Source organism: Passer montanus, unplaced genomic scaffold, assembly GCF_014805655.1.
Source record: "Passer montanus isolate IOZ18808 unplaced genomic scaffold, ASM1480565v1 scaffold59, whole genome shotgun sequence".
Taxonomy (NCBI): Eukaryota; Metazoa; Chordata; class Aves; order Passeriformes; family Passeridae; genus Passer; species Passer montanus.
Window position 1 is genome coordinate 2,391,527 of NW_024370926.1, and position 24,722 is coordinate 2,416,248.

The 24,722-nt window shown below is 44.3% G+C and overlaps 1 protein-coding gene across 1 annotated transcript in view; it reads left to right on the forward strand.

The window, feature by feature from the left end:
- Positions 1-24,722, forward strand: part of OBSCN (obscurin, cytoskeletal calmodulin and titin-interacting RhoGEF) — a 181,967-nt gene that overhangs the window by 84,313 nt on the left and 72,932 nt on the right. Inside the window, exons 48-61 of the mRNA XM_039726425.1 lie at positions 96-362; positions 1,359-1,625; positions 2,883-3,149; positions 4,386-4,652; positions 6,357-6,629; positions 9,531-9,797; positions 10,647-10,916; positions 11,481-11,747; positions 13,153-13,419; positions 14,733-14,999; positions 15,651-15,923; positions 19,294-19,560; positions 21,776-22,048; positions 23,186-23,458. Of these exons, the coding sequence (XP_039582359.1) occupies positions 96-362; positions 1,359-1,625; positions 2,883-3,149; positions 4,386-4,652; positions 6,357-6,629; positions 9,531-9,797; positions 10,647-10,916; positions 11,481-11,747; positions 13,153-13,419; positions 14,733-14,999; positions 15,651-15,923; positions 19,294-19,560; positions 21,776-22,048; positions 23,186-23,458 (3,765 nt within the window). The remainder of the gene's footprint in view (positions 1-95; positions 363-1,358; positions 1,626-2,882; positions 3,150-4,385; positions 4,653-6,356; positions 6,630-9,530; positions 9,798-10,646; positions 10,917-11,480; positions 11,748-13,152; positions 13,420-14,732; positions 15,000-15,650; positions 15,924-19,293; positions 19,561-21,775; positions 22,049-23,185; positions 23,459-24,722) is intronic.

The following is a 24,722-nucleotide window of genomic DNA, read 5'->3' on the forward strand; positions in this document are numbered from 1 at the left end:
AAAACCAAACACCTTTTGGTGCTTTCATTTTCCCTCTACTTCCTTTTTCCCAAGCCCCACCTGCAGCAGGTCCAAGTCACATTTCTATTTTGTAGCCCTACCAGCCCTTTTCAAACAAGAGCTTCAGGACGCTGAGGCAGAAGAAAGTGGAACAGTGACCCTGAGGTGTGAGCTCACCAAACCCAAGGCTCCAGTGGAGTGGAGGAGAGGGGATGTCACTCTCTACCCTGGTCTGAAATACGAGATGAGGCAGCAGGGCTGTGCTGCTGAATTGGTCATTTATGACCTGGAAGTGGAGGATTCAGGAATTTACACCTGCGACTCCGGACACCAGCGGACCACGGCTGTGCTGGCCGTGCATGGTAGGGGCAGTGGTGACCCTTGGCTCAGGAGGAGTGGAGTGAAAGGAGCTTTTCCTGGTGTTCTCTGCAGCCATTGATTTGTTTTGTTGCTGGTCCACGCCAGAATAAATGTTCTCCTTGGGCCTGGGACACAGCAAAGTAGAAAGGTTCTTCTTAGGTATCTGGAGTGATTAATGGCAATTAAAGCTATTGAATAGTTTGGGTTGGAAGGGGCCTTAAAGATCATCCATTTCCATCCCTCTGCCATGGGCAGGGACACCTTCCACTAGACCAGGTTTTTCAGAGGCCCAGCCAACCTGGCTTTGAAGGTTGTCATGATGTAAAAGTACACTGAACCCTGCTGCCCTGAGTGCAAGGTGTGGCTGGATGTGGGAATGGGGTAAAGGATGCCTAATTGGATGTAACTGAAGGTGCTGTGCTGTTACTGGAGGTTTTGAACTTCAGGTGCAAATGCTGTCTGCAGACATCTTGAATCCACACCTGTGTTCCTTCACTCCTTGTACCATCCTTAACAGAAATCTGAATTTCCCCTCCCACTTATCTCTTCACTGTGATCTCTTACGAAGTAATCAATACTAACGTGATCTTTTATACATTGATAGAAGCCTTATTTGGGGCAGAAATTCTCTGTTTAATATTGCAAACTCACAGACCTCTATTAAGGGACAGGGATCTGTGTAAGAGGGACCATTCCCAGTGATCTTTGCCTAAAGCATCCATAGCTGGCATGGAAACTCTTCCATAGGAAAGCCTGACTCCTTCAGACCCCAATCCAGGCCATTCTGTTGACCACTGAGACCAGATCTTTCCTAACTTTGCCTGTCCTCACCTCTTGGTTCCTTTAGTGGTTCAAGAAAGGTTCTGCCAAGACAGAGAGTTGCATAATCCCCAGGATTATGGAATCATTAGAATAAACCATACCTGAAGGTTGATGGTAGGACTGGATCCTTCTTGCACTAAAACACTCTTGAAACGTTTTCCTCTCCAATTTTCCAGCCCTGCCCATCACGTTTAAGCAACCTTTACAAAATAAGGAGTTTGAGGAAGGAAGCACAGCCACGTTCTGCTGTGAGCTGTCGAAAGCCAGTGCTGCAGTGGAATGGAGGAAAGGAGGCGTGGGGCTGCAGCCCAGCCAGAAATATGAAATGAGGCAGAGGGGATGCCTGGTAGAGCTCTTGATACACAACCTCAGATTAGAAGACACAGGAGAGTACAGCTGTGACACGGGGGATCAGGAAACCAGGGCAGCTCTGAATGTGAAAGGTACGTGGTGTGAGCTGACTCCTCAAGGAATAGGTTCCTCCCACAGGCAAAACAAGCATTTCAATACGAATATTTTTAAGTGCATTATTCTTATTCTCTATAAATATTTTCCTTTTCATATAATATATTAGGATTTTTTTATTTTTAATAAAAATGGAAGGGGATGATGCTTTGTTCTTCCAGTGCGGTGTTTGAGTTTTGGGCTCTAACAGGAAATACTTTCAAGCTTTGTGCCTGAGGAGAAATTAAAGAAAAAGCAATAATTTAATATAGCATCTGGACATTTTGCAGGACATGTTGTTTGAATATTTAAAAAGAATATTTTCTTTCAAATACTCTTAAGAAGACATCAACAACATCCTTGACCTCTCAAGGCTGTCCATGGATTTTCGAAGTTCTTTGGTCTTGAGATCATTTTTAGATCAACTGAGGGATAAAATCCTTCAATGAATTCACCACTGGAAAGGATTTGAGTGAAGGAACAAAGGAAATAAATGTTTTGGGTGCAGATGGCTTCTTCTGATGCAGCAAGATCTCCTAGTTGTGCTAGGGAAATGAGAAAAACACGGATCCTACCTAGGAATATCACAGTGAAAAGCAGAGTATCTTGTTCTCCAAGAGTCAGCCTGTGTTAACCAGGCTTCACTAAAAGATCCTGTTGATCCTTTTCTTTTCTCTTTTAGCTCTGCCAGTTCTTTTCCAAAAGCAGCTCAAAGATGAGGAGGCAGAAGAAGGAGCTGCAGTGAAATTCCAGTGTGAGCTGACAAAGGATAACGCGGCCGTGGAGTGGAGGAAAGGCACCATGGAGCTCTTCCCGTGTGCCAAATATCAAATTAAATTAAGTGGGCGCATAGCTGAGCTTGTGATCCATAATGTAGAGCCAGAGGATGCCTCTGATTACACTTGTGACACAGGAGACCATCTCAAGGCTGTCCATGGATTTTCAAAGTTCTTTGCTCCTGAGATCATTGTTAGATCAACTGAGGATTGATCTCAGTTGAATCTGAGAATCGTTCTCCAATGAATTCACCACTGGGAAGGATTTGAGTGAAGGAACAAAGGAAATAAATGTTATGGGTGCAGATGGCTTCTTCTGATGGAGCAAGATCTCCTAGTTGTGCCAGGAAAATTAGAAAAACATGGATCCTACCTAGGATTATCACAGTGAAAAGCAGAGTATCTTGTTCTCCAAGAGTCAGCCTGTGTTAACCAGGCTTCACTAAAAGGTCCTGTTGATCCTTTTCTTTTCTCTTTTAGCTCTGCCAGTTCTTTTCCAAAAGCAGCTCAAAGATGAGGAGGCAGAAGAAGGAGCTGCAGTGAAATTCCAGTGTGAGCTGACAAAGGATAACGCGGCCGTGGAGTGGAGGAAAGGCACCATGGAGCTCTTCCCGTGTGCCAAATATCAAATTAAATTAAGTGGGCGCATAGCTGAGCTTGTGATCCATAATGTAGAGCCAGAGGATGCCTCTGATTACACTTGTGACACAGGAGACCAGCAGAGCACTGCAGTCCTCAGAGTGAATGGTTAGCATTGCACCCATGGGCTGGAGGAGAGGAGGCATTGCTGGAACTGTGTGAAAGGTGTTCTTTAATCCAAAAGTTAAGATAACGAGGAAAAGAGCTGCCCAGTCATAAAGCAGAGTACAGAGAAGTGGATCTGGTGGGACAGGGTTCCTGTCTGAGCCTCTAAAACACAGAGTGCAGTGCACTGACCCCTTCCTCTGATAAGATAAAAGCAAGGAATTCTGCCTCATGGGAATTTTGAAATACTAACAAAACTTCTTCTGGCACTTTGCAATTTTGCTGGTTCACTTGAGTCAATAGCAAAATCACACATCATTTAAAAAAAGCATTTTGAGGTTGCTATTTTTAATCTACCTTCGAAGATGCTGAGAATGCTGGGTTTAACCTAACCAGGAATAATATCTGTGATTGATCAGAATCACACAAGGGGTCACAGATCCAACCTCCCTGCTCAGACAGGGCCATCCCAGCACCATCTAGGAAATGTGTTTGTCTCAAAGTTGGGTGGAATTTGTGGCTTTGATCTAAGCCATAACCTTTCAAACAGTATATTTTTTGCTGACTCTGACTCAAAAAGCAGCCACAGGGTCAACTACAGGGGAAAGAGCCCAGTGATTGCTTTACCTGTCTCACAGTGGTGTTTTTACTGGGAACACAGGCACTGAGATTCCTGTTTTTCCAACTGCTCACACACACCCCATGGATATCCCCTTCTTGCTTCCATCAGTGGCAAGCTGTTCTCTGAGCTGTTCCATGATCTACTCGAATAAATGTCCATTTGTGCATCATCTGGAAGAGCTCACTGATGATGATCTGGGTCTTAAAAAAGGAGCTGAGAAATCAGAAATTATTTTAAATCTTACGTTATTTAGCTGCTGAAAATGAGGAGTATTTCTGTGAAAGTCAAAAGATTTATACTGGTTTAAACACAAAGTGCCAGGTTTTGCTTAGTCATAACTTTTGTGTGTTGGAGTTTCTAATATGCTGAGCAGATGCATAAATGGTGTGATGTGGATGCCCTGGACTTTATATGTTATAAAAATATTTGGGGAACTTTCTGATTCTCTGGGTATACACAATATAGGTCTGTTTATAGGGAAAAAAATGGGTTTATTATCATATTACCACAAATGCAAAACTGTACTGCAGCACCAGAGCCTGGGTGCCTTGTGCTGACTTGTGCAGACCTGGCATTCAAGCAGAGAGCTGATGTATTATTTATTTCTCATTTTACAGCCATCAAACCCCAGCTGAAGCAGCAGCTGAGGAACGAGGAGGTGGAAGTGGGAGGAACAGCCAGGCTGCGCTGCGAGGTTTCCGTCAGCAAAGCAGAAGTGGAGTGGAGGAAGGATGGAGTCCTGCTGCACTCCAGCTCCAAGTACGAAATGTGGCAGGATGGGACCCTCCGGGAGCTCCGTGTTCACCACCTGCAGCCTGGGGATGCTGGGGAATATTCCTGCAAGGCTGGAGACCAGACGAGTTCTGCCAAGCTCACCGTGAAAGGCAAGACCTGTTTATTGGAACAAGGAGATTTCTAAGATTTCACAATGTGGTTGAGTTATTTACACACAACAAGTGAGTTATTGTGTATTGTATTTGCAGTGAAGCCCTGACACAGGCAGGAATGATGCATCTGATTCCATGTGCTCAGAAGGCTTATTTATTACTTTATAATACTATACTATATTAAACAATAAAGAAAGGATACCTACTGAATGCTAAAAAGATAATAATGAAAACTTGTGACTCTTTCCAGAGTCTTGACACAGCTTGGCTCTGATTGGCCAAAGAGTCAAAACAACTCACACCAGAATCCAATCAGACAATCACCTTTGGGTAAATAATCTCCAAACACATTCCACATGAGCAAAACGCAGGAGAAGCAAATGAGATAAGAATTGTTTTCCTTTTCTCTGAGGTTTCTCAGCTTCCCAGGAGAAAAATTCTGGGCGAAGGAATTTTTTCAGAGAATGTGAATGTCACAATTGTGATCAACACGGAGCACAGGAAGGGTATAATTCAAAAAATCTTATGTTCAGTGGATGCACCAAAGCAAATTGACTTGGTGGACAGGAGAGGATAAGCCAGCTGTAATCTGTGACTCATGGCTTGGAATATTTGCTTGACATCATGTGCATGGGACTGAACAGATGGTCCAGCCCCAGCTTCCAGTCACATGGCAGCTACATCTGGCCTTAATATCACTGCAGAGCTTAGGCTGGACCACTGGTGTGGAACAAACACCCCCAGCATCTCCACAGGCTACTCCACGTCGTAGATCCCCTGCACATCACACCCAGCTGCACCATTTCTCGTGCAGATGGTGACCTCACTTGTAGGAATATCCACTGTGCTTGCTCAGAGGGAGACTGGGCTGATTTTTGAGTGGTTTGACCCAATGATTTTATAGGTCTTTTCCAGCCTTAGTGATTTTATGATTCCTTTGGTATTCCCCAGTGGGTTTGGGGTATTTTCAGCTTCTGCCTGCTGGGGGTTGTCTGTCTGATCCTTGCACAGGTGTCCTAGAAGCAGGATCCAGGCAAACTGCAGTGCAGAAGCCCTGTGCTCACACTAACCCAGCGAGTCCTGCTGGGAGGACAAAGCCAGCTAGGGCCTCAGCCAGTTTGGAGCATCAGCGTGGAGTAAATGCAAATCTGTAGAGATACAATAGAGAGAGTCAGGCTTTAATGTTATCCTGTGTAAATGGATATATATATCTAAGTGTAAGTGGAACAAATTTCAAAATCCTGATTTTGGCACCAGCATTCATGCCTTGTTCACCCAATCAAGCATAATTTAAAAAAAACAATATGCAGTGTGTCTCTCAGGAAGGACAAGTGATAAAGCTACTACAGATGACAAAAGTCATTTGTCCTGCTGCCAAGTACACTGAAAGCAGAGTTTGAAATGGGGTTTGAGAGGCTGTGCTGCCTCCACCCTTGAAGGACAGGGAAGGTATAGGTTGGATATTAGGAAAAAAATTTTCACCGAAGTAATAATAAAGCACTGGAATGCTCTTCCCAGAGGTGGTGGAATCACCATCTCTGGATGTTATGATCTTAGAGGTCTCTTCCAACCTCATTATTCTGTGATTCTGTGAAAAGGTGCTGAGCAACCTGGGCCTGCTTTGAGCAGGTGACTCCCAGATCATAATTCCATGATTTGATCCATGCTTTCCCTTCCATTTCCCATTTTGCCTCCTTGCAGAGCCCGATGTGACCATCGTGAGCGGCCTCAAGGACACGGTGGTGGCCGAAGGGGACGATGTCACCTTCCAGTGCCAGGTTTCCCATGAGAACGCCAGGGACGTGGAGTGGAAGCTGCAGGACGTGGCTCTGCAGAACAACGAGATGAACGAGATCTCAGCGGAAAGGGGCAAGATCCACACCCTGACCCTGAGGAAGGTGACAGAGCAGGACATTGGCACCGTCACCTTCCGGGTGGGACCCCACACGTCGACAGCAGAGCTCACGGTAAAAGGTGAGGGCTCCCTGTGGAACAGGGGGTGCTTTGCTTATGCTGGCAGAAAAATTCCAGGCCAAAATTCACCCCCTGTGTCTTGGGGGTGCTTGTGCTTCAAAGCATCTGTGGCTGCAACCACCAGGGATGAACAGGGGACATTTCGTCATTTTCCTGAAGCTCACTGATTCCTGGAGAAATTCCTAGCTTGGCTTCACTACTTGGATGGATAGACCTGGAATTTTCACTGTTTCAATCACCCCTTTTAGAATTCTAGAATAATTTGTGTTTGGAGGGACTTTTAAAAGCCATCTGGTCCAATCCCTCCACATCTCAACCAGATCAGGTTGCTCAGATTCCTTCCTTCCTTCCTTCCTTCCTTCCTTCCTTCCTTCCTTCCTTCCCTCCCTCAAGCTTCTTTTAACCCCTCAGTAAATAACAAAGAAGTCAGAGGATTTGTTTAATACTCAACCATTCAGCTGTAGCTTTAACACTGCAGGAAACAAGACAAAGGAGCCTGTAAAACAAAGCAAACAATGCAAAGCAAACAAATCTTTTGCTTTGTTTGTAATTTCAGTGCCACCTCCAGTCTTTAAGGAGAAACTGCAGAGCAGGGAAGTGCAGGAGGAGGACACAGCTGTCCTCTGCTGCCAGCTCTCCCAGCCCAGTGCTGAGGCGAACTGGGAAAAGTGCCCTCAGGTGACCTCCCAAGCTCCAAGTATGAAATCATCCATGAGGACTGATAAATCAGTCTATATTTTAAATATTTATCACTTAAAACCAGAAGGCTCTGGCAAATACACCTGTGATAACAGAAATGAACAAACAACAGCTGCTTTGACTGTTAAAGGTGGCTTGTGTTGGTTTTTTTTAAGATAAGAAACTTGCTCCACTCCCTTAGTTAAGCTCTGCCAAGAGGATTTTTTCTACAGTCCTTGATTTCAGATGTGCTGTGCTGCCAAAAGTTCTGGCAAATACACCTGTGATAATAGAAATGAACAAACAACAGCCACTTTGACTGTTAAAGGTGGCTTGTTTAAAAAACCTGTTAAAGGTTTTTTTTAAGATAAGAAACTTGCTCCACTCCCTTAGTTATGCTCTGCCAAGAGGATTTTTTCTACAGTCCTTGATTTCAGATGTGCTGTGCTGCCAAAAGCAGCTGAGTGCTTTTGCTTTTCGAAGTCCTGTTGTGTCTTAAGCAAAGAAAATGCAGGGACCCAAGTGTGGGAATTACTTCCACAGTTTGAGACCCTGTGGCCTCTCTCTGGTCATTCAGACAACCAGGGCTGGAACTAAAATTAAGATAGGAATACTTTTGATGCTTAATCATCCTTTGAGCTGCAGTTCTGCCTGTAAAAATGGTGATCCAGGTGAATTGGTTCAAGCTTGGACACAACTCCGGCTAATGAGCAAGGCACCTAAATGCTTCTAGTACCAAAGATCTTTAAAATAGATGTATTGTGACATATATCTGGGTTTCTTTTAAATCTGATCTGATACAAGTACAATATCAAGGTGACTTTTTCTGAGACACACGATCAGGAAAAACAAAGATGAGCCAGGATATTGTTAGATCCCACCTTTTGAAATACCCCTGGGGTTCTCCCATGAAGGGCATGCACCTGCCTGCAGTCCCACTGCCTCCACAACTCAAGGATACCAGAATATTGGTGCTGTAAGCAGGTCCTCTGATGGTCAATTTGTGTCTCTGTGTGTGGTGTCAGCCACTCCAGCACTCCTTGAAAAAAATTCCAAACCCAGGAAGCTGAGGAAGTCTGTGCAGTCACACTGTAAATAGCAAGTCAGCCAATTGGCTGAAAAAGAAAAAAAACAAAAATAAATAAATAAATAAATATATATATATATCTCAATACTATTAAGTGTGGAGCCACCATGTTTCTTCCAGGGAACTGGACTTGAGGAGCTAGACTTCTACATGTGGCACTTCATAAATCCACCCATCAAAACTCTACCTTGACCCACCAGTGAAGACCCATTTGCACAGAGACTGCCAGGGTTTCTTTCTCTGCTGGTCCAGTTTTCAAATAAGGAATATTATAGAAAGATGTTTCTCCATGCTCTCTCCCAAATACACAAGAACTTGGATACCAGGAGTAGGCTTTTGAGGTCTGGTTTTGGTACCCATTTGGAGGTACATGCACTGAGATGCTCAAAACTCTGTATCCATGACAATTCCTGTGCAGGAAGGAGCACAATCCTTGAGGTGCTCTGTGTATGAGGACTGGTATGAGGACTGCATGATTCTTCAGGAGTGCAGAGCTCCTGGAAATCCAGCACTGTCGGACAATTCCCTTTTCCTGACCCAGAGCTGGGGCAACTGAGAGGCGTTTTAAAAACTTATTCCATTTTCATTCTCATGTGAAGGGTGAGACAGTGCAGATGTTGTAATTCACACCATCTCAGTCAGAACTATTTCCTAATTACAATACATCATAAAGTGTTTCTTGGCCTATCAGCTTTAGCCACACCATGCTGAAAATGCCTCAAAGCCAAGAATCTAAAATTATCACTCATGGTCCTACTACAATGCATCTTTCCTAGTTCTATTTCTCCAAAATATCTAATCTTACTTGCAAGGCCATCTTTTGAAAGTTTTTTCTGGCTCCATTTCTCTCTCAGCAATGTCTGTCCTATTCCATGGCATTTCTAAGCATTTCTCGTCTCACAGTTTGCATATGGATGCACACACTGTGTGAGCCTTCTGTCAGGCCCTGAAAACATTCTACAAATCCATTGCCCACACAGCACCCTCTGCCATTCCTTGTTTTGCTTTCAAACTAACTTTGGAATTGAGTTTGAACCAAATTCAGGACGGCACCAGAGTTTCATCAAACATAAGACTTAGTTACGAGGTCAGCAGTGACACACGAATTTTTCCCCCTTTGATTTTTCTTGACTTAGCTTCTCCAGTCACCTTCACACAACCACTCCAGAACCAACAAGCTGAGGAAGGAGGCACTGTCACTCTGAGCTGTGAGGTCTCCAAACCCAACTCCACCGTGCAGTGGAAGAAGGCGGGGACGGTGCTGCAAGCCAGTGACAAATACAGGATGCGCCAGGAGGGGACCGTGGCCGAGCTGACCATCCACAACCTGAGCCAAGCTGACGCTGGGGAGTACACCTGTGACACAGGGGACCAGCAAACCACGGCAGCAGTGCAGCTGAAAGGTGGGGCTTTGCATGGGGAAGGGCATGGGTACCACAGCAGGGGCACAGCACTGAGTAATTTGGCAGCTAAACCTTGTCCCATGCCTGAGGAGAACCAAGGGGATCTCAGAGATGAGAGAGGTTTCACTGTGTCTGTTACCTCTCTTTAGTCACTGCTTCTGTGGTTTAATGATAATTAATTTTCACCCATGCAAATCTTTTGGCATTTTTTTCACAGTGCACAGGTTATGATTGTACACATACTCAATATTTATTGTGCACGCAACACAGTATAACTTGCAAGCTTTTAATACACATGCAGTCGTGAATCATGCATCTGTAGCGTTGTTATATAGTTATATATAGTTGCTATGTTCCTGTGTAGCTATATTTGCATGAGTTTAGAATCACAGAATGGTTTGGGTTGGAAGGGATCTTCAAGGTAATTTAGTTCCAACTCACTACCACGGGCAGGGACACCTTTCGCTGTCCCACGTTGCTCCAAGCCCCATCCAGCCTGGCCTTGGACACTGCCAGGGATCCAGGGGCAGCCACAGCCTCTCTGGCTAGCATGTGCCAGGGCCTCACCATCCTCACAGGGAACTATCTAACCTCTAAGATAACCCTGCCTTCTTTCAGTTTGAAACCATTCCCCTTTTACCTGTCACTATCTACCCCTATAAAAACTCCTTCCCCTTTTTTTACAAGCCCTCACAAGCCTTCTCTTCCAAGCTGAACACCCCCAGATTTATTATTTGGGGCCTCAAATAACAACAACATAGGACTGTCAAGAAAGAGCCTAATGACGTGTTTAACCCAGGAAGCATCTCTTGAAAGTAGATCTCAAACTCTGTTGCCCTTTCCATGAAGAAGCAGCAGCCACCATCGTGGAGAGGCTGAGGGACGTGGCCACGTACGAAGGAGAAGACGCAGTGTTCGAGTGCAGGCTGTCCCGGGAAACAGCTCAGGAAGCCCAGTGGTTCCTGGGGGATGTTCCCCTGCAATCCAACGAAATGAATGAGATCAGAGTGCAAGGGACGCGCCACAGCTTGGTCTTGAGGAAGGTGACCCTGGAAGACTGTGGGTCCGTCAGTTTCAGAGTGGGGCAGCACTCGTCAGCAGCGCAGCTGAAGGTGGAAGGTGAGCAGCCTCCCAGGAAGAGGGGTTGAGCAGGTACTGGCAGGCTCTGCTTTGACTCCTAGAGAGGTGTATTTGGGATTAGGGAGCCTTGGAAATTTTGGGAGATTCTGCTAATTTAGCAATTTAGAGAGGTACATCTGAGCCAGTTGATCCAATTGTTTTTATTGTACATGGAATGAAGATTAACATCCTTTGATGTTATTTAATATAATAATTGCCATTAACATCCTTTGATGTTATTTAATATAATTAACATTAACATCCTTTGAAGACCATCCAACTACGCAGCTGATCACATGTCACAATCAATGCTGAAGAGTGTCAAGAATATACTCTGGACTAATCTCCTACTTATGATGCTTTTAGGTCATATTTACAAAAAAAGTCTGAAAGCTCTGGAAAACCTTTCTTTTAAGATATACAGAACGATTTTTGAAGGATGGCCAATGCCTTGTGTTTGTTCCTCTTTGAGCTGGTTCCAAATGTAACTACAGACCCCCAGCTCTGCCCTGGGGTGATGCTGGGTGAGGATGCTGCAGCAGTGCTGGTCCCCTCTCCCCACAGCTGTCCCGGTCACCTTTGTGAAGGCGCTGCACAACCTGGAGCTGCAGGAGGGTGGCACTGCCCACCTGTCCTGCGAGGTGTCCAGGCCTGATGTCCCCGTGGAGTGGAAGAAGGGCACGTCTGTGATCCAGCCCAGCCACAAGTGCAGCATCCAGCAGGAGGGGAAGGTGCACACGCTGCTCATCCGCGACCTGAACCGCGCCGACTCCGGGGAGTACAGCTGCCACACGGCTGCTGGCAAGACCACGGCCAGACTGGAGGTCAAAGGTAGGGTTCCTCCGTGCCCAGCAGTGGTGAGAGGAGGGGACATCGATTTTTAGAGCTCTCTATTTCAAGAGAGACACTGATCAGTGGAGCAAGTGCAGCAGAATCCACCAAGTTTGTCAGGGAGCTGGAGCACATGAATTACACGGACAAACCCTGTTGTGATAGGACAAGGAGTAATGGTTTTAAACCAAAAGGGGGATGATTTAGATTAGGTATAAGAAAGATATTTTTTACAATGAAGATGGTGAAACCCTGGCACAGGTGGCCCAGAGAAGCTGTGGCTGCCCCTGGATCCCTGGAAGTGTCCAAGGCCAGGTTGGACTGTGTTTGGAGCAACCTGGGATAGTGGAAGGTGACCCTGACAGTGGCAGGGTTTGGAAAAAGATGATAGTACCTTCTAACTTAAACCATTCTGGGATCTAAGTATAAGTAGAGGTGAGGGCAGCTGATTTTGATAGCTGGGAAAGAGAAAGTTGAAAGGAGTCCTCACTCTTTGCCGCTTCTTAGTGGAGATCTACAGAGGAGAGAGACACAGAACTTTCTGGGAGAACTCAGTAAAGAGGTGACAGGCAACAAGTGCAAGCTGCAGTGAGAGAAATTCAGATTAGAACAAGTCCAACTTTTAACATGAAGGAGTGGTCAGACTTTGGAACTGAGATCCAGAGGAGTGGAGGAATCTCCATCCATGGGGTCCTCCCAAAGTCCTTTCAAACTTTAATTATTCTGTAATTGACCTCTGGCTGCAACATCTGAAGCCTTGGATTGTAACATAGGATTTATATATTCTATATATATTCTAATATAACCTACATATATTATTGTCTATGGTAATAACATTTTATATCATATATTACATATATAATTCTATTTTGTATATTATTATATTATACTAGTCTACATATTCTATATGTTCTATATTCTATTATATTCAATATAGTCTAATTTTCTGATGTGTTCTATACAGTCTAACATATATTAATACATATTATATATATACACATATGTATATTTTATATTTTTATATATTTTTAAATTTTTAAAAAAATATTTGTATGTTTTTTGAGTGATTTTATCCCGTTCTGTGATTTTATTTCAAGGATGGAAAGCTGTCTGGCCTTCAGTAGTAATTAGTGAACTGCAAATTTTTTGTGAAAAGAAGTCTGGGATATGCGGAGAGGAATGTAACTCACATAGAAATCAAATTTTTCTTGCTGATTAACTCCTCTTCCTCCTCATCCTCTGTCTAGGTTTGACTTTGGTATCCCTGGATGCTCTCCTTGGGGAAACCCAGCCAGAATTGTCCACGAATTTCACTAACAGCTCTATCCGCACCTTAACAGTAACACACCCCTCCGTTTTCTATTTTTGCCTCACCCATTTTTCATTTCCTTCTTGCCCCTGCCAGGCCTGCCCGTGCTGTTCCAGCAGTGGCTGAGGAACGAGGAGGTGGAGGAAGGGCGCACGGCCGTGCTGCGCTGCGAGCTGACGCGGCCGCACGCGCGCCTGGAGTGGCGCAAAGGGGACGCGGTGCTGCAGCCCGGGGACAAGTACGAGATGCGCCAGGAGGGGACACGAGCTGAGCTCCTCATCTACGAGGCTGAGGCTCAGGATGCTGGGGAGTACACCTGTGACTCGGGGGATCAGCAGACCACGGCTTCGCTGCAGGTCAAAGGTAGGACGAGGATTGTTTGTCCGTCCTTCACAGGGGGGATCCTGGGATCATCCAGACCAAGCTGGATGGGGCTCTGAGAGACCTGGTCTAGTGGAAGGTTCCCTGCTCATGGCAAGAACTTTAAGACCACTTCCAACCCAAGCCATTCTCTGATTTAGTTTGAAAAGGATCTCTGAGATCACTGAGTCCAACCATTAACACAACGCTGCCAAGTCCACCACCAAACCATGTCCCCAAGTGCCACATCCACATGGAAATTTTATTGCTGAGTTGTCACTGACACTGTGAAATCAAACTGAAGTATTTCACCATGCCTAGGACAAGTCCATTTTAAATTGATCCATTGTATGTCTTAGTGCCTGAGCAGCCCATGAGCTGTGACTCTGCCTTTCTTGCTGTTTTTTTATTTTATAGTTTTATTCATTTTGTATTAAGAATTCTACTGGTTTGGATTTTACAGTTTTATTCATTTTCTACCAAGAACTCTGTGGTTTGGGATTTTACAGTTTTATTCATTTTGTACTAAGAACTCTATGAATTTGGGGTTTTACAGTTTTATTCATTTTGTGCTAAGAATGCCATATCTTTTAGATAAGATCACACTTGCAGATTGTGGGCTTAGTCACCGTAACAAACGCCTGCTCAGAGCATGTGATTTCAGAGGTTAAACACTCAAAATCTCATGTTCTCTGAGGGATCTGGGGTTTTTTAACCTAGAGAAAAGGAGGCTTGGGGGAGATGTTATCACTCTCTGCAACAACCAGCAGGAGGTTGTGGTGAGGTAAAGGTTGGTCTATTTCATAAGTGACAAGCAATAGCATGAGAGGAAATGGCCTCAAGTTGCACCAGGGTGGGTTTAGATTTGGTATTAAGAAATAATTCTTGGCTGAAAGGGTGGCCAAGCATTGTCACAGACTGCCCTGAGAAGCAGTGGAGTCACCATCCCTGGAGATATTTAAAAGATGTGTAGATGTGACACTTGGGTGGATGTAGCTGAGTGGTGGATTTGGCTGTGCTGGGTTTATGGCTGGATCTTAAAGGTCTTTTCCAACCTAAAGTGTTCTGACTCAGTGTTGTGACTGGTGGTGTTGTGCTGTGTGTGCTTCCACTGGGAATGGTGAGTATGGCCACGTCAACACCTTTAGAGGCCCAGAGCAGCACTGGACACCTTTACAGCATCATCAACTGATTCCATGAGTGGCCAGCAAGCAAAACCGTGGTCCAGAAAGAGGGGAGCAGCCCAGCTGCAGAAGTCGCAAGCAGGTTTCCCACCTCTGAGTGCTGTCACTGATGCAGTTGCTTCTCCACCGCAGTACTGCCAGTGCTATTTAACAAAGAGCTGAAAAACGTAGAGGCTGAAGAAGGGGGAACGGCAGTTTTGCACTGTGAGATCTCCAAGCCGGACGCTCCCGTTGAGTGGAGGAAAGGAGGGGTGGTCATTCAGCCCAGTGACAAGTACGAGGTGAAGCTGAAGGGCAGCGTGGCTGAGCTGATCATCCGTGGTGTAGAACCTGATGACTGTGGGGATTATACCTGCAGCACTGGATACGAGATCACCACAGGGTCTGTGTATGTGCAAGGTAAGGTGGTGGAACATGCTGGAAATGCTCTGGTTTTCTGCCTGGAATTCTTGCTCCAAAATCTTTGGCAGTAACTGGCCAAACAGCAGAAAGTCCATCCCTTTCTTTCCTGATTCCAGTGAAGGTATAAACACTCACCTCCAGGCTGAGGTTTGACTCATCTTTTTAAGTTAAGCTAGTTTAAAGTACTGACCATACTGTGTCTCAGAACACATGGTGGTACTGCTGAAAAACTTGGAGCAGTGGTCATAAAAATACTGAAATTCTTGTTACAACTGATTGCAGCTTCTATCATTGTTGATAATCTTATTATTCCTTCAAAGCACCCAAGTGAACACTTAAACCTTTTAGTACCTCCCTGCCTCACACAATTTCTGCAGATGGTTGCAAAACACAGGAGGGTCAGGCATGACCAGGGCAAGGAGTGGAGTTTCCTCCCAGTCAAATTATGTTTGCAGACACACACACTGCTCCTACAAGCTTCTGGAGGGATGGAAGGTGGTTTCTAACCCTCTCAAAGACAATTTTAGTTCTTTTTTTCCCTTGGAAAAGCCCTACACGTTTAACTCTGCTTGGGTTAGCTCTGCAGGGAGCGAGTCGTGCGCGTTTGTTTTTGTTTTCCTTTGGCACCTTCTCTTGCTCTGTCGGCAGAAGAAGCAGCCGTGATAGTGTCTGGTTTAAGGAGCACAGACGTCTTTGTGGGCGAGTCAGCCACCTTCACCTGCGAGCTCTCGCACCCGGGCGTGAAGAACGTGCAGTGGTGGCTGGATGGGACCCCCCTCCACAACAACCTGGTGACTGAAATCTCTGAGCAGGACGGCAGGATCCACACTCTAACCCTAAATGACGTGGCGTGCCACGACTCGGGCACTGTCACCTTCAGAGCTGGGTCCCTTATATCCTCAGCTAAATTATTAGTCAAAGGTATTTCCCCGTTAGCAAGAAACACGTGGCCACCTCTGGACTTGCTCCATGTGCTGGTGCTTCTGCCTGCCAGGCTACCCTTACTAAATCCCTTCATGGTCCTCCTGTGCCCTGCAACCCTCCCACTCTGCAAGTCACCCCAGAATTCTTCTGGGTACAAGAACTGATTGTACCACACTGATTTTTTCTTTTTTTTTTCCCCTCACCCTCAGGTTCTTTTGGATTTTATAGGTGAGGGAGGGTTGCAGGGTCAGGCCTGCTGCTTTCACCTACATCAAAGAAGAGATGAACATAAACATCTGTGGTAGCACCTGACTTTATGTCCCCACTTCAGCTTTTTTTTTTTTTTTTTCATAATACCACAAAATCTTGTGGGGGTGGTAATTCCAAATTTCCCACTGTGCTGGTTCACAGCTGGTCTACTGGTGCTGAGCTCAGCATGTTCCCAGGACAGGATTTTGGGCTGTTCCTGGAAACCAATGGGTGTGTGACATTCCAGTAACACAGAGACAAAATGTGCCTTGTTTTTAAAAGCTCATCGCTGCACTGGCAAATCTTTCTGGTCTGTTGAATAAATATTTTTCCCATTTGGTAAGGGTAGCCAAAAGCTGAAAATAACACTGAGCTCCAGACTTGATAAAGCAAGCTCCTTCCCACCCACTCCTTTTATAGCTGTGGGGAAAATCTGTTGTTTTTCAGGCAAAGTTAAGGCTTATTCCCTGCTTGGAAAATGGATATATACAGAGATATAAAGGGTTAAAATATCTTTATGCAAATCTACGCCCGTGCTATAACTGGGCCATAACAGGAATGATACACAACATGGAATTGTAATCAGTGGTTGATATCTCCTTCTCTGCATTATGTGTCCCTTGTACATTCAAGAAATCTGGTTCTCTGCAGAGATTAAATATGAAATTACTTCTTCATGCTATAGAATGATGTACTGACAGCACAGTGTACAGACCCCACAAGTCCTGTGTCAGTTTGCACCCATTTTCAGAGACAGAACCTGGTTCTGAGCTCTCCAGGCAAAAAAGTTTCCAGTGTGCCTAGAACATAAATTAAAAATAAATGCATTGTTAGGTATTCTGCTCAGTGAATTATTGGGCTCCTGAGATATTTCCATTTCATGGAATCACAGCATAATTGATTTTGGAAGAAATGTCTGGAGATCATCCAGTCCAACCCCATAGCTCGTGCAGCTACACACGTGTATGTGAATATTTTGTACTTCCATGAAGCCAAGATTGCTGAATTGCAAACCTGAATCACGCTAGCAGTATTTTATAACTGGATTGGGATAACCCCAGTTGCACTGTGCTCAGTAACACTTGATTTCACAGAAAAGTGAAACACTTTTAAAATTCCAACCATTCTTGTGTTGACAATTTTGTACACTTCATTTTGTCCACAAATTGAAGTATAAATCTTTGTTTGAAATATATTTCAGTCTATCAAGCCATCCATGGCTTGCTCTTCATCAAGGAGCAAGCTGACTTGTTCCTTGTGCCTCGTTCTCCTGGTTTAAAGCATGTTGGTAATTTGATTTATTCTGTAACAAGTGAGATCTCAGCTTTCCATGCTGGGAGTCTACAACATCATTGCCCAACAATTCATGCATCCCATGACCTGCAGTGATGGTTCACAGATGACGGGGGGAGGATGGAGAAGGGTGAAGGAGCTGCTGCTGTTTTCTAGCTCCTCTGGGCACGTGAGAATTGCAGGTTCCAGGGCACACGTTGGCTCCTCAGTCCCAAAGAGCTCCACAGGTGAACGGGGCCACCAAAGTCCTTGCCCTGGCCAACAGTGAGGGGACAGTGGGACCAGGACCTTCTCCAGTACCACAGGTGATATTTGCTGTGAGAAACACATTTCTGCATCTTATGGAAGGGGATGTGGTTGTGCTCCCCAGACACCTGCTTGTTTCTTCAGTCACCAAAACATCTCCAGGATCTTCCACTGAGCCTCCTCTCCATAACCACACGTGGCAGACACTCGGAGTGGCAGAGGGAACCTTAGTGAATGGGATCAAGCCCTGCAGAAAGTCTACAAACGGTGTTTGCAAAGCTCTCTTTGCTCCCCAAGGTCTGCCAGGGGCATCCCAAAGCCTCAGCCTGCTGCAGCAGTTTCAAGAGGAGCACTCCAGACAGAGATCCTGTTGGGTTATCCCAGCTGGCTTGTGAGCAGAGCAACTATTTGAAGAATAAGGACATGATAGAATCACAGAACGTCCTGAGCTGGAAGGGTCTTCAAGGATCATTATGTCAAGCTCCTGATACCCCAACTTTCTCTGATTATCATCTTTTTATGTCCATTTGCAGCCCTATCATATATATTTATTTCTTTAAGCTGACATAATTCTGCTAAGAATGATGTTTCAGAGAGACTTCCATTTTCAGACTGCATTGAGATTTTTCCTTTTGACCTGCATATTGCATTGTAGATGGATGATCCAGTCTGACAACTCAGGAGAGACCCTTGGCTGCTTTGGGAACTCACAGTGTTTTAGGTCAGATATATCTACTGTGCCTTGCAGCTGCCTCACAAGAAGAACTTGTGTTTTCAAAGTGTTTATGAGCAGTCTCATGGATCTCACCACTTTAGAGGAGCTGCATATCCAGCTGCTCTTAGCATTTTATGGGCTCTCAGTCCGAGATGTCAGTGGTTTATGATCTCTCAGTGATGTCTAGATGAAATACTGTAAAGGAAATTCTATTGTTTTTCTCCAAATAATGTGTCTGCTGCAGAGAAACACACAAAAAATCAAAACAATATTAATCTCCTCCTGTGGAATGCCCTTTTTTTGACACAGTTGTCCTGGATATTTGCTCCTCACGTGATTTCTGACAGCCAAGAGCACCCCAGGACAGGAATGAGTGTCTACATTTGAGGGCTATGTTTCTTTCTGATGAGTAGTTATATTTTAGTCACACAAGGAGCTTCCACTGGGTTTGTGGTATTTTCCTATTGCTCTGTGAGGTTGAGAGTTGCAGGGAACCACTCCCTGCATCACAGTTCTGCTCCACATGTGGGAAGCAGAAGTGTTTCACATCCAGTGCTTCCCAGCCTGGAAGATCTCAGAAACACTGGGAGAAACACCAAATTGGAGAAGCAGTCCAAACTCAGGACTGTTCCAGCACAAGCCCTAATTCCTGGTGGCCCATTTCCCATGGTCATGTTCTAATGCACCCGTCTGGCTTCCATCCTGCTTGATGCTGACACAGGCACAGACTAAACTGCTAATCCCCCTGCTTGCAGCGCCACTCTGCTTGCTCCCCACGGGCTCTGTGCTTGGCAAAAACCCTCCAAGGGGTGGTTTCCATGGGGATCCACTAATGCATGTCCTTCCTGACGTGTTGGTTAACAGATCCCACCATTGAAGTGGTCAGTCCCATGCAGGACATAACTGTTGATGAAGATGGCCCGGCAGAGTTCATATGCCAATATTCTAGGCCAGTGCACGCCATCTGGAAGAAAAATGATCAGGAAATACATGCAGATGGGCAGCGAGTGATTATCGATCAGGACTGGAATGTGAGCATGCTAAAAATTAACCCCACGGTCCCAGAAGACACTGGAATCTATTCTTGTGAAGCTGAAGGCATTAAAGTGATGGCTACACTTGATGTTCAAGGTGAGGTCTTCCAGCCAGAGAGGAAGACTACCATGGGTTCCAAATAAATGAGGTAGAAAAAATCATGGCGAGGCTTTGCAATAAGGGACACATCAGAAACTTGCTCTTGGTGCTCACTCCAGTACTGAAAATGAGGATAAAAATAGCTGAGGGTAAGGTGAGCTGAATATGAAACTGCAGGGTGATTTTATTTCTAATTAACACTCATTCATTGCACCACTTAGCCACTCCACCTCTTCTGCAGTGAGCTGGAGTGTGAGTGTGGTGGGATGTGTCCTGCTGAATTGTAAAATCACAGGTGTATTGTTGGTCCAAAGCAATAGTACAAATACTGTTTTGCTGTTAAAGAGCACTTTTTACATAAAACCAGTAACTAATGGATAGCATGGAATTCAATTTTATTTTGCTGACTAAAGGAGTTTGGTAATTTACCTATTTCAGTGATCCCTCAGGAATTACCTCCTCACTCAGCACTCACAGTTGTGGAGACCCTGAAGAACAATATATACAAAAATTAACAAAAAGTTAGGATTTTACATGAAATTTTTTTTCCTACTGTGTATGGAATTTGTGGGTTTGGTTACCAAGTGAATTGGAGTGATCAGCAACAGCAGGTTCTGATTTCTGAATATTGGCTATTTTGCCTTATTGCTTAACTGCAGTTGGTTGTCAGTGCAGAAGAACAGGGTGTTATTTATTAAAATGTTTTCTACATTGATAAGCACTTTCCATTGTAGGGATTAAAAAATATTTTAATGAACATAATCTAAAGGCATCCCAGAGGAGGTAGGGTTAGCAATTGGCTGCTTCCCATAATTAGGGAAACCTAAAGCTTCCAAAATACACAGATAAACAATTTGAATTGTTCTAACAAAAATTACACATTCTCCAAGAAGAGTCTGCAACCCCCTCATTGTTCTCCATAAGTATGAATCTTATAAAATACAGAATATTTTTAGTATTATAGAAGCCCAGAATAGTTTGGGTTGGAAAAGACCTTAAAGGTCATTTAGTTCCAAACCCCCTGCCATGGGCAGGGACACCTTCCACTGTCCCAGGTTGCTCCAAGCCCCATCCAACCTGACCTTGGACACTTCCAGGGATGGGGAGTCCACACACAACATCTCTGGGCACCTTGTAATTAGTAATAAGTTAATAAATATCTGGTCACTTATGGTTTTTGGGTATGTTTGTTTGTTTTTACCATTAAATAAATGCCTCAGTTTGGAGGTTTTTAACATTTTTACTATTTTTTTTTGCTGGGCATGGTTCCAAATGATCTGTAGAGATCTAAACAGGGATGTCTCGGGGTCTTGGTTTATAACACAAATCATGCTGGCCATTTTATGGCATTTGTGTAAACTGTATTTACTCAACTGTGTGTCCCCACCCTTGTGCATGTCATTTTTCCCTGTAGCAACATGAATTATACCCACATGCACCAGCCCACATTTAATTTGGCATCGAGCTAATTGTTCCTGTCCAGGTGTCAGTTGATGCATGGCTGGAGTGTGGAGGTTTGTGCATGTTTCTGACCCCACAGCTCACCACACAGCATGGGAAAATGAACCTCAGTGTCACAGAGCTTTTACAATAATTCAGAAATTTACCATTCAAAGTAATCTTGATAGAGATTTTGACTTTGTGTGTTTCCTAGAGGCAGAATTATCTCGGATAACTGTCACTATGGTTTTGCCAGCCATAACATTCTCTTACATTTGCTTTGCAAGAAAAGTAATGAGATTTTATCACGAGCTGTCAGTGGATTCACATCTCCCCCATCATGATGATAATGTGCTGTCTGGGAAATCTTTGGGAAACTGTCATAGGACAAAAAGAATTTGATTGCACTTCATCTTCCTGAGCTATGCCTTCCTATTGACTATTGGCCTGATTCATACAAATATGTCCAGTTTTTTCTTTATTTATAAAAACCAGGTTTTTGGAGAAATCTAAATGATATACAAGAGGCTCTAGATGAAATGCTGGAGGGTCTAGAGGTTTATCATTACTTTTAAACTGTCTTTAAATCTTTTTATTGTTATACTTTGAGCACGGATTGCAATCAACAATTAAACCTACAAGCACAGTTTATCACATCCACATTTTTCCACCAGCTTTGCAGCAATGGGAATCATCCAGTGCTCTGAGGCTTGCTAATATTCAGAGATATAGGGCCAAACAATTAATACTGTTAATTGTCCTTCTTTTCTAGCCAAGAACAGCATTGTCCAGGGCTTGGAGAACGTGGAGGCTGTGGAAGGAGGGGAAGCCCTGTTTGAGTGTTACCTCTCCAAGCCTGAGACCTACAATTACAACTGGCTGATTGACGATGAACCTGCCAAAACCACAGAAAACACTGAGATGGTTTACTTTGAAAATGGACTCAGGCATATCCTGCTGCTGAAGAATTTAACTCCCCAGGACAGCTGCAGGGTGACTTTCATGTGCAGTGATGCTGTGACCTCAGCCTTCCTCACAGTGAAAGGTAACTCGGGTGCTTGGGCAGGGAAAATCTTCAATTTCTGGTTGGAAAGGGGGAAAGAAACCAGGGAAATATGATGAGTAGCGGCAAGGAAATGTTGCATCTGTTGTTTGTCTCTTATCTAAATGTTCTTCCCACACAATAAATCATAGAATCATTCAGGTTGGAAAGATCTCTGAGATCATCAAACCCAACATGAACTCAAAGAATCACAGAGTGGATTGGGTTGGAGGGAACCTTAAAGATCATCCAGTGCCACCCCCTGCCATGGCAGGGACACCTCCCACTATTTCAGGCTGCTCCAAGCCCATCCAACCTGGCCTTTGGCATTTCCAGGGCTCCAGGGGCAGCTACAGCTTCTCTGAGTACCCTGTACCAGGGCCTCACCACACTCACAGCAAAGAATTTCTTCCTAATATCTCATGTAAACCTATTCTCTGTCCATCTGAATCCATTCCCCCTTGTCCTGTCACTCCACGCTCTTGCAAAAAGTCCCTCTCCATCTTTCTTGTTGGCTCCCTTCATGTACAAATTAGGTCATCCCAAAGCATTTTGTTTTCCCTGAAAAACAAAAATCTGAAGAAAAATGCAATTCCCTCACCCCTAAATGGATGATGCTTTACAATTTCCTTGTTTTCTTGCTCTGTAGGACGTGAGATGGTTTATAAGCAGGACCAGTTGGCACTGAATTACCAGCAAATGATTGTCTCAGAGCTCTCATGATTCTGATGAGTTTGGTTGTGTTTATAGGCACTTCAGGGCTTCAGAGAGGGGGGTTTTATCAGCAACAACATTATCTATGTATCCTTTTACTTTATGGTATTACAGGAGACCCCAGTGGGGACCAGAAACTCTTTCTGTGTAAGAAAATAAGAGGACAAAAGCAGAGATCAGTCTACACTTATGGATTAGATGGGGTTTGGAGCAACCTGGTCTGGTGGAAGGCATACAAGATGGGCTTTAAAGTCCAAACCAAACCATTCTGTGATTCTAAACCTTCTGTTCTGGCAATACACATAAACCTTTTAATGACCTCCTTGCTCTCCAAGGCCTGGGTGTTCAGAGCTTCAGCACAAATATTCACAAAATCTCCTGGTTGTTTCTGGAACTGAGGACTTGATCACTGATTTTAATCTACAGGGTGGCGCCTGCAGTTCTTGCAGCCCCTCACGGATGTGGAAGTGTCTCTGGGGGAAAAAGCAACATTTAGCTGTGTCCTGAGTGAAGCTGTGCCAGTTAGTGAAGTGGCCTGGTACAGCAATGACACAGAGATCCAGCCGGGTGAGGACTGGGAGGTGCAAGCAGATGGAAACAAATACAAACTTATTCTGAAAAAAGCCCAACTGCGTCATTCTGGAGAGGTGACCTTTGCTTCCAGGGAGGCCATTTCATCAGCCAAGCTTTCTGTGATTGGTAAGTGTGTGTTGTTCCAGCCCATGGCCACTCAAATTCTCAAACTTTTTTATTGAGCTACAACACTGAATTTCCTAGTCTTCGTGCTGATTCTTTCCACTTTGCCTCACATGTACCAAAATAGTGTTCTTAGTCTGAGAAGATTCTACTGGCAACTTGTTCTTTGACCAGATCCACCTCATCAGAAGAAAAATGTATCAGGCTAGTGATGGTAGAGATGCTCTCCAACTTTCTTTAGCTGCAGTCTTTTGTAAAATGTAACATAAACTCTAACAAAAATCAGTATTCTCAGAGTTCAACTTCACTCTTGGAAATGTGGACACAGGAGGGAGCTGAGCTAGAGTCCATGTGAAAAAATGATCCAGTACAGCAGAGGAATCTTTGAAATCTGCTAACCAGCTTAGGTGCAGGGCAGTTTTCCAGATTGATGAGCAGCATGTTAAAACCCTCAAGTGGGGACACCCATGAAGCACACACCTCCTGCTCCAGAGACACGAGAGTTAAGTAGGGAAGTTGATAATTCCCTAATTCCCTCGTGGAGCAGGTTGGATGATGCCACGTCAGTGTCCATTTCAGCACCCAGGATCTAGCTCCTTCCCACAGTGGGACAAGTGGGTGACCCAGCAGTGGTCACACAGCACCATCCCAGTGATGGTTATGAGATAATTAAATGTATTTTAGCTGTAGCTGAGATGTTAAAGAGTCACTGATGGACCATCTATACTTTAAATGGCTACAGGCAATCTCTGCCTAATGATTTCTGAGTCTTAAGGGATCTCTGTTACACATTCCAGTCATTTCCACCACAATAATAATGATAAAAAAAGGACTTAAATCAGCTTTTTCTAATTTTGGGTACTTACATTTAATGAACTTCAAAATAAAAATACAATACTCTTCCTGTTGACAGATTTTTCTGTATGAAATATGGCTGACAACACAGAAAAGATTTTATGTTGTTCTTGTGGTGTCCAGAGTTAAAGAACTGGCTGTTGTCCATATTTGCCTTTAATTCTTTGGATTGCTATGTCATGGCAGGTCATTTACATCGTAAATGTTTTGAACTCAAGACTGAAAAAATTATTTCTGTCTTTTAGGCCAAAGTGTAATGTAAGCAAGGAACATTTTCCAGTGTTCTGAGTTTAGGGATTGGGATTAGATGATCTTCAAGGTCCCAACCCAAACCATTCTATGATCATGGACAGCAGGACACCAGATCATTCCCATCACATATTTATCTGGTTTTGCCTGATGCTGTGACACA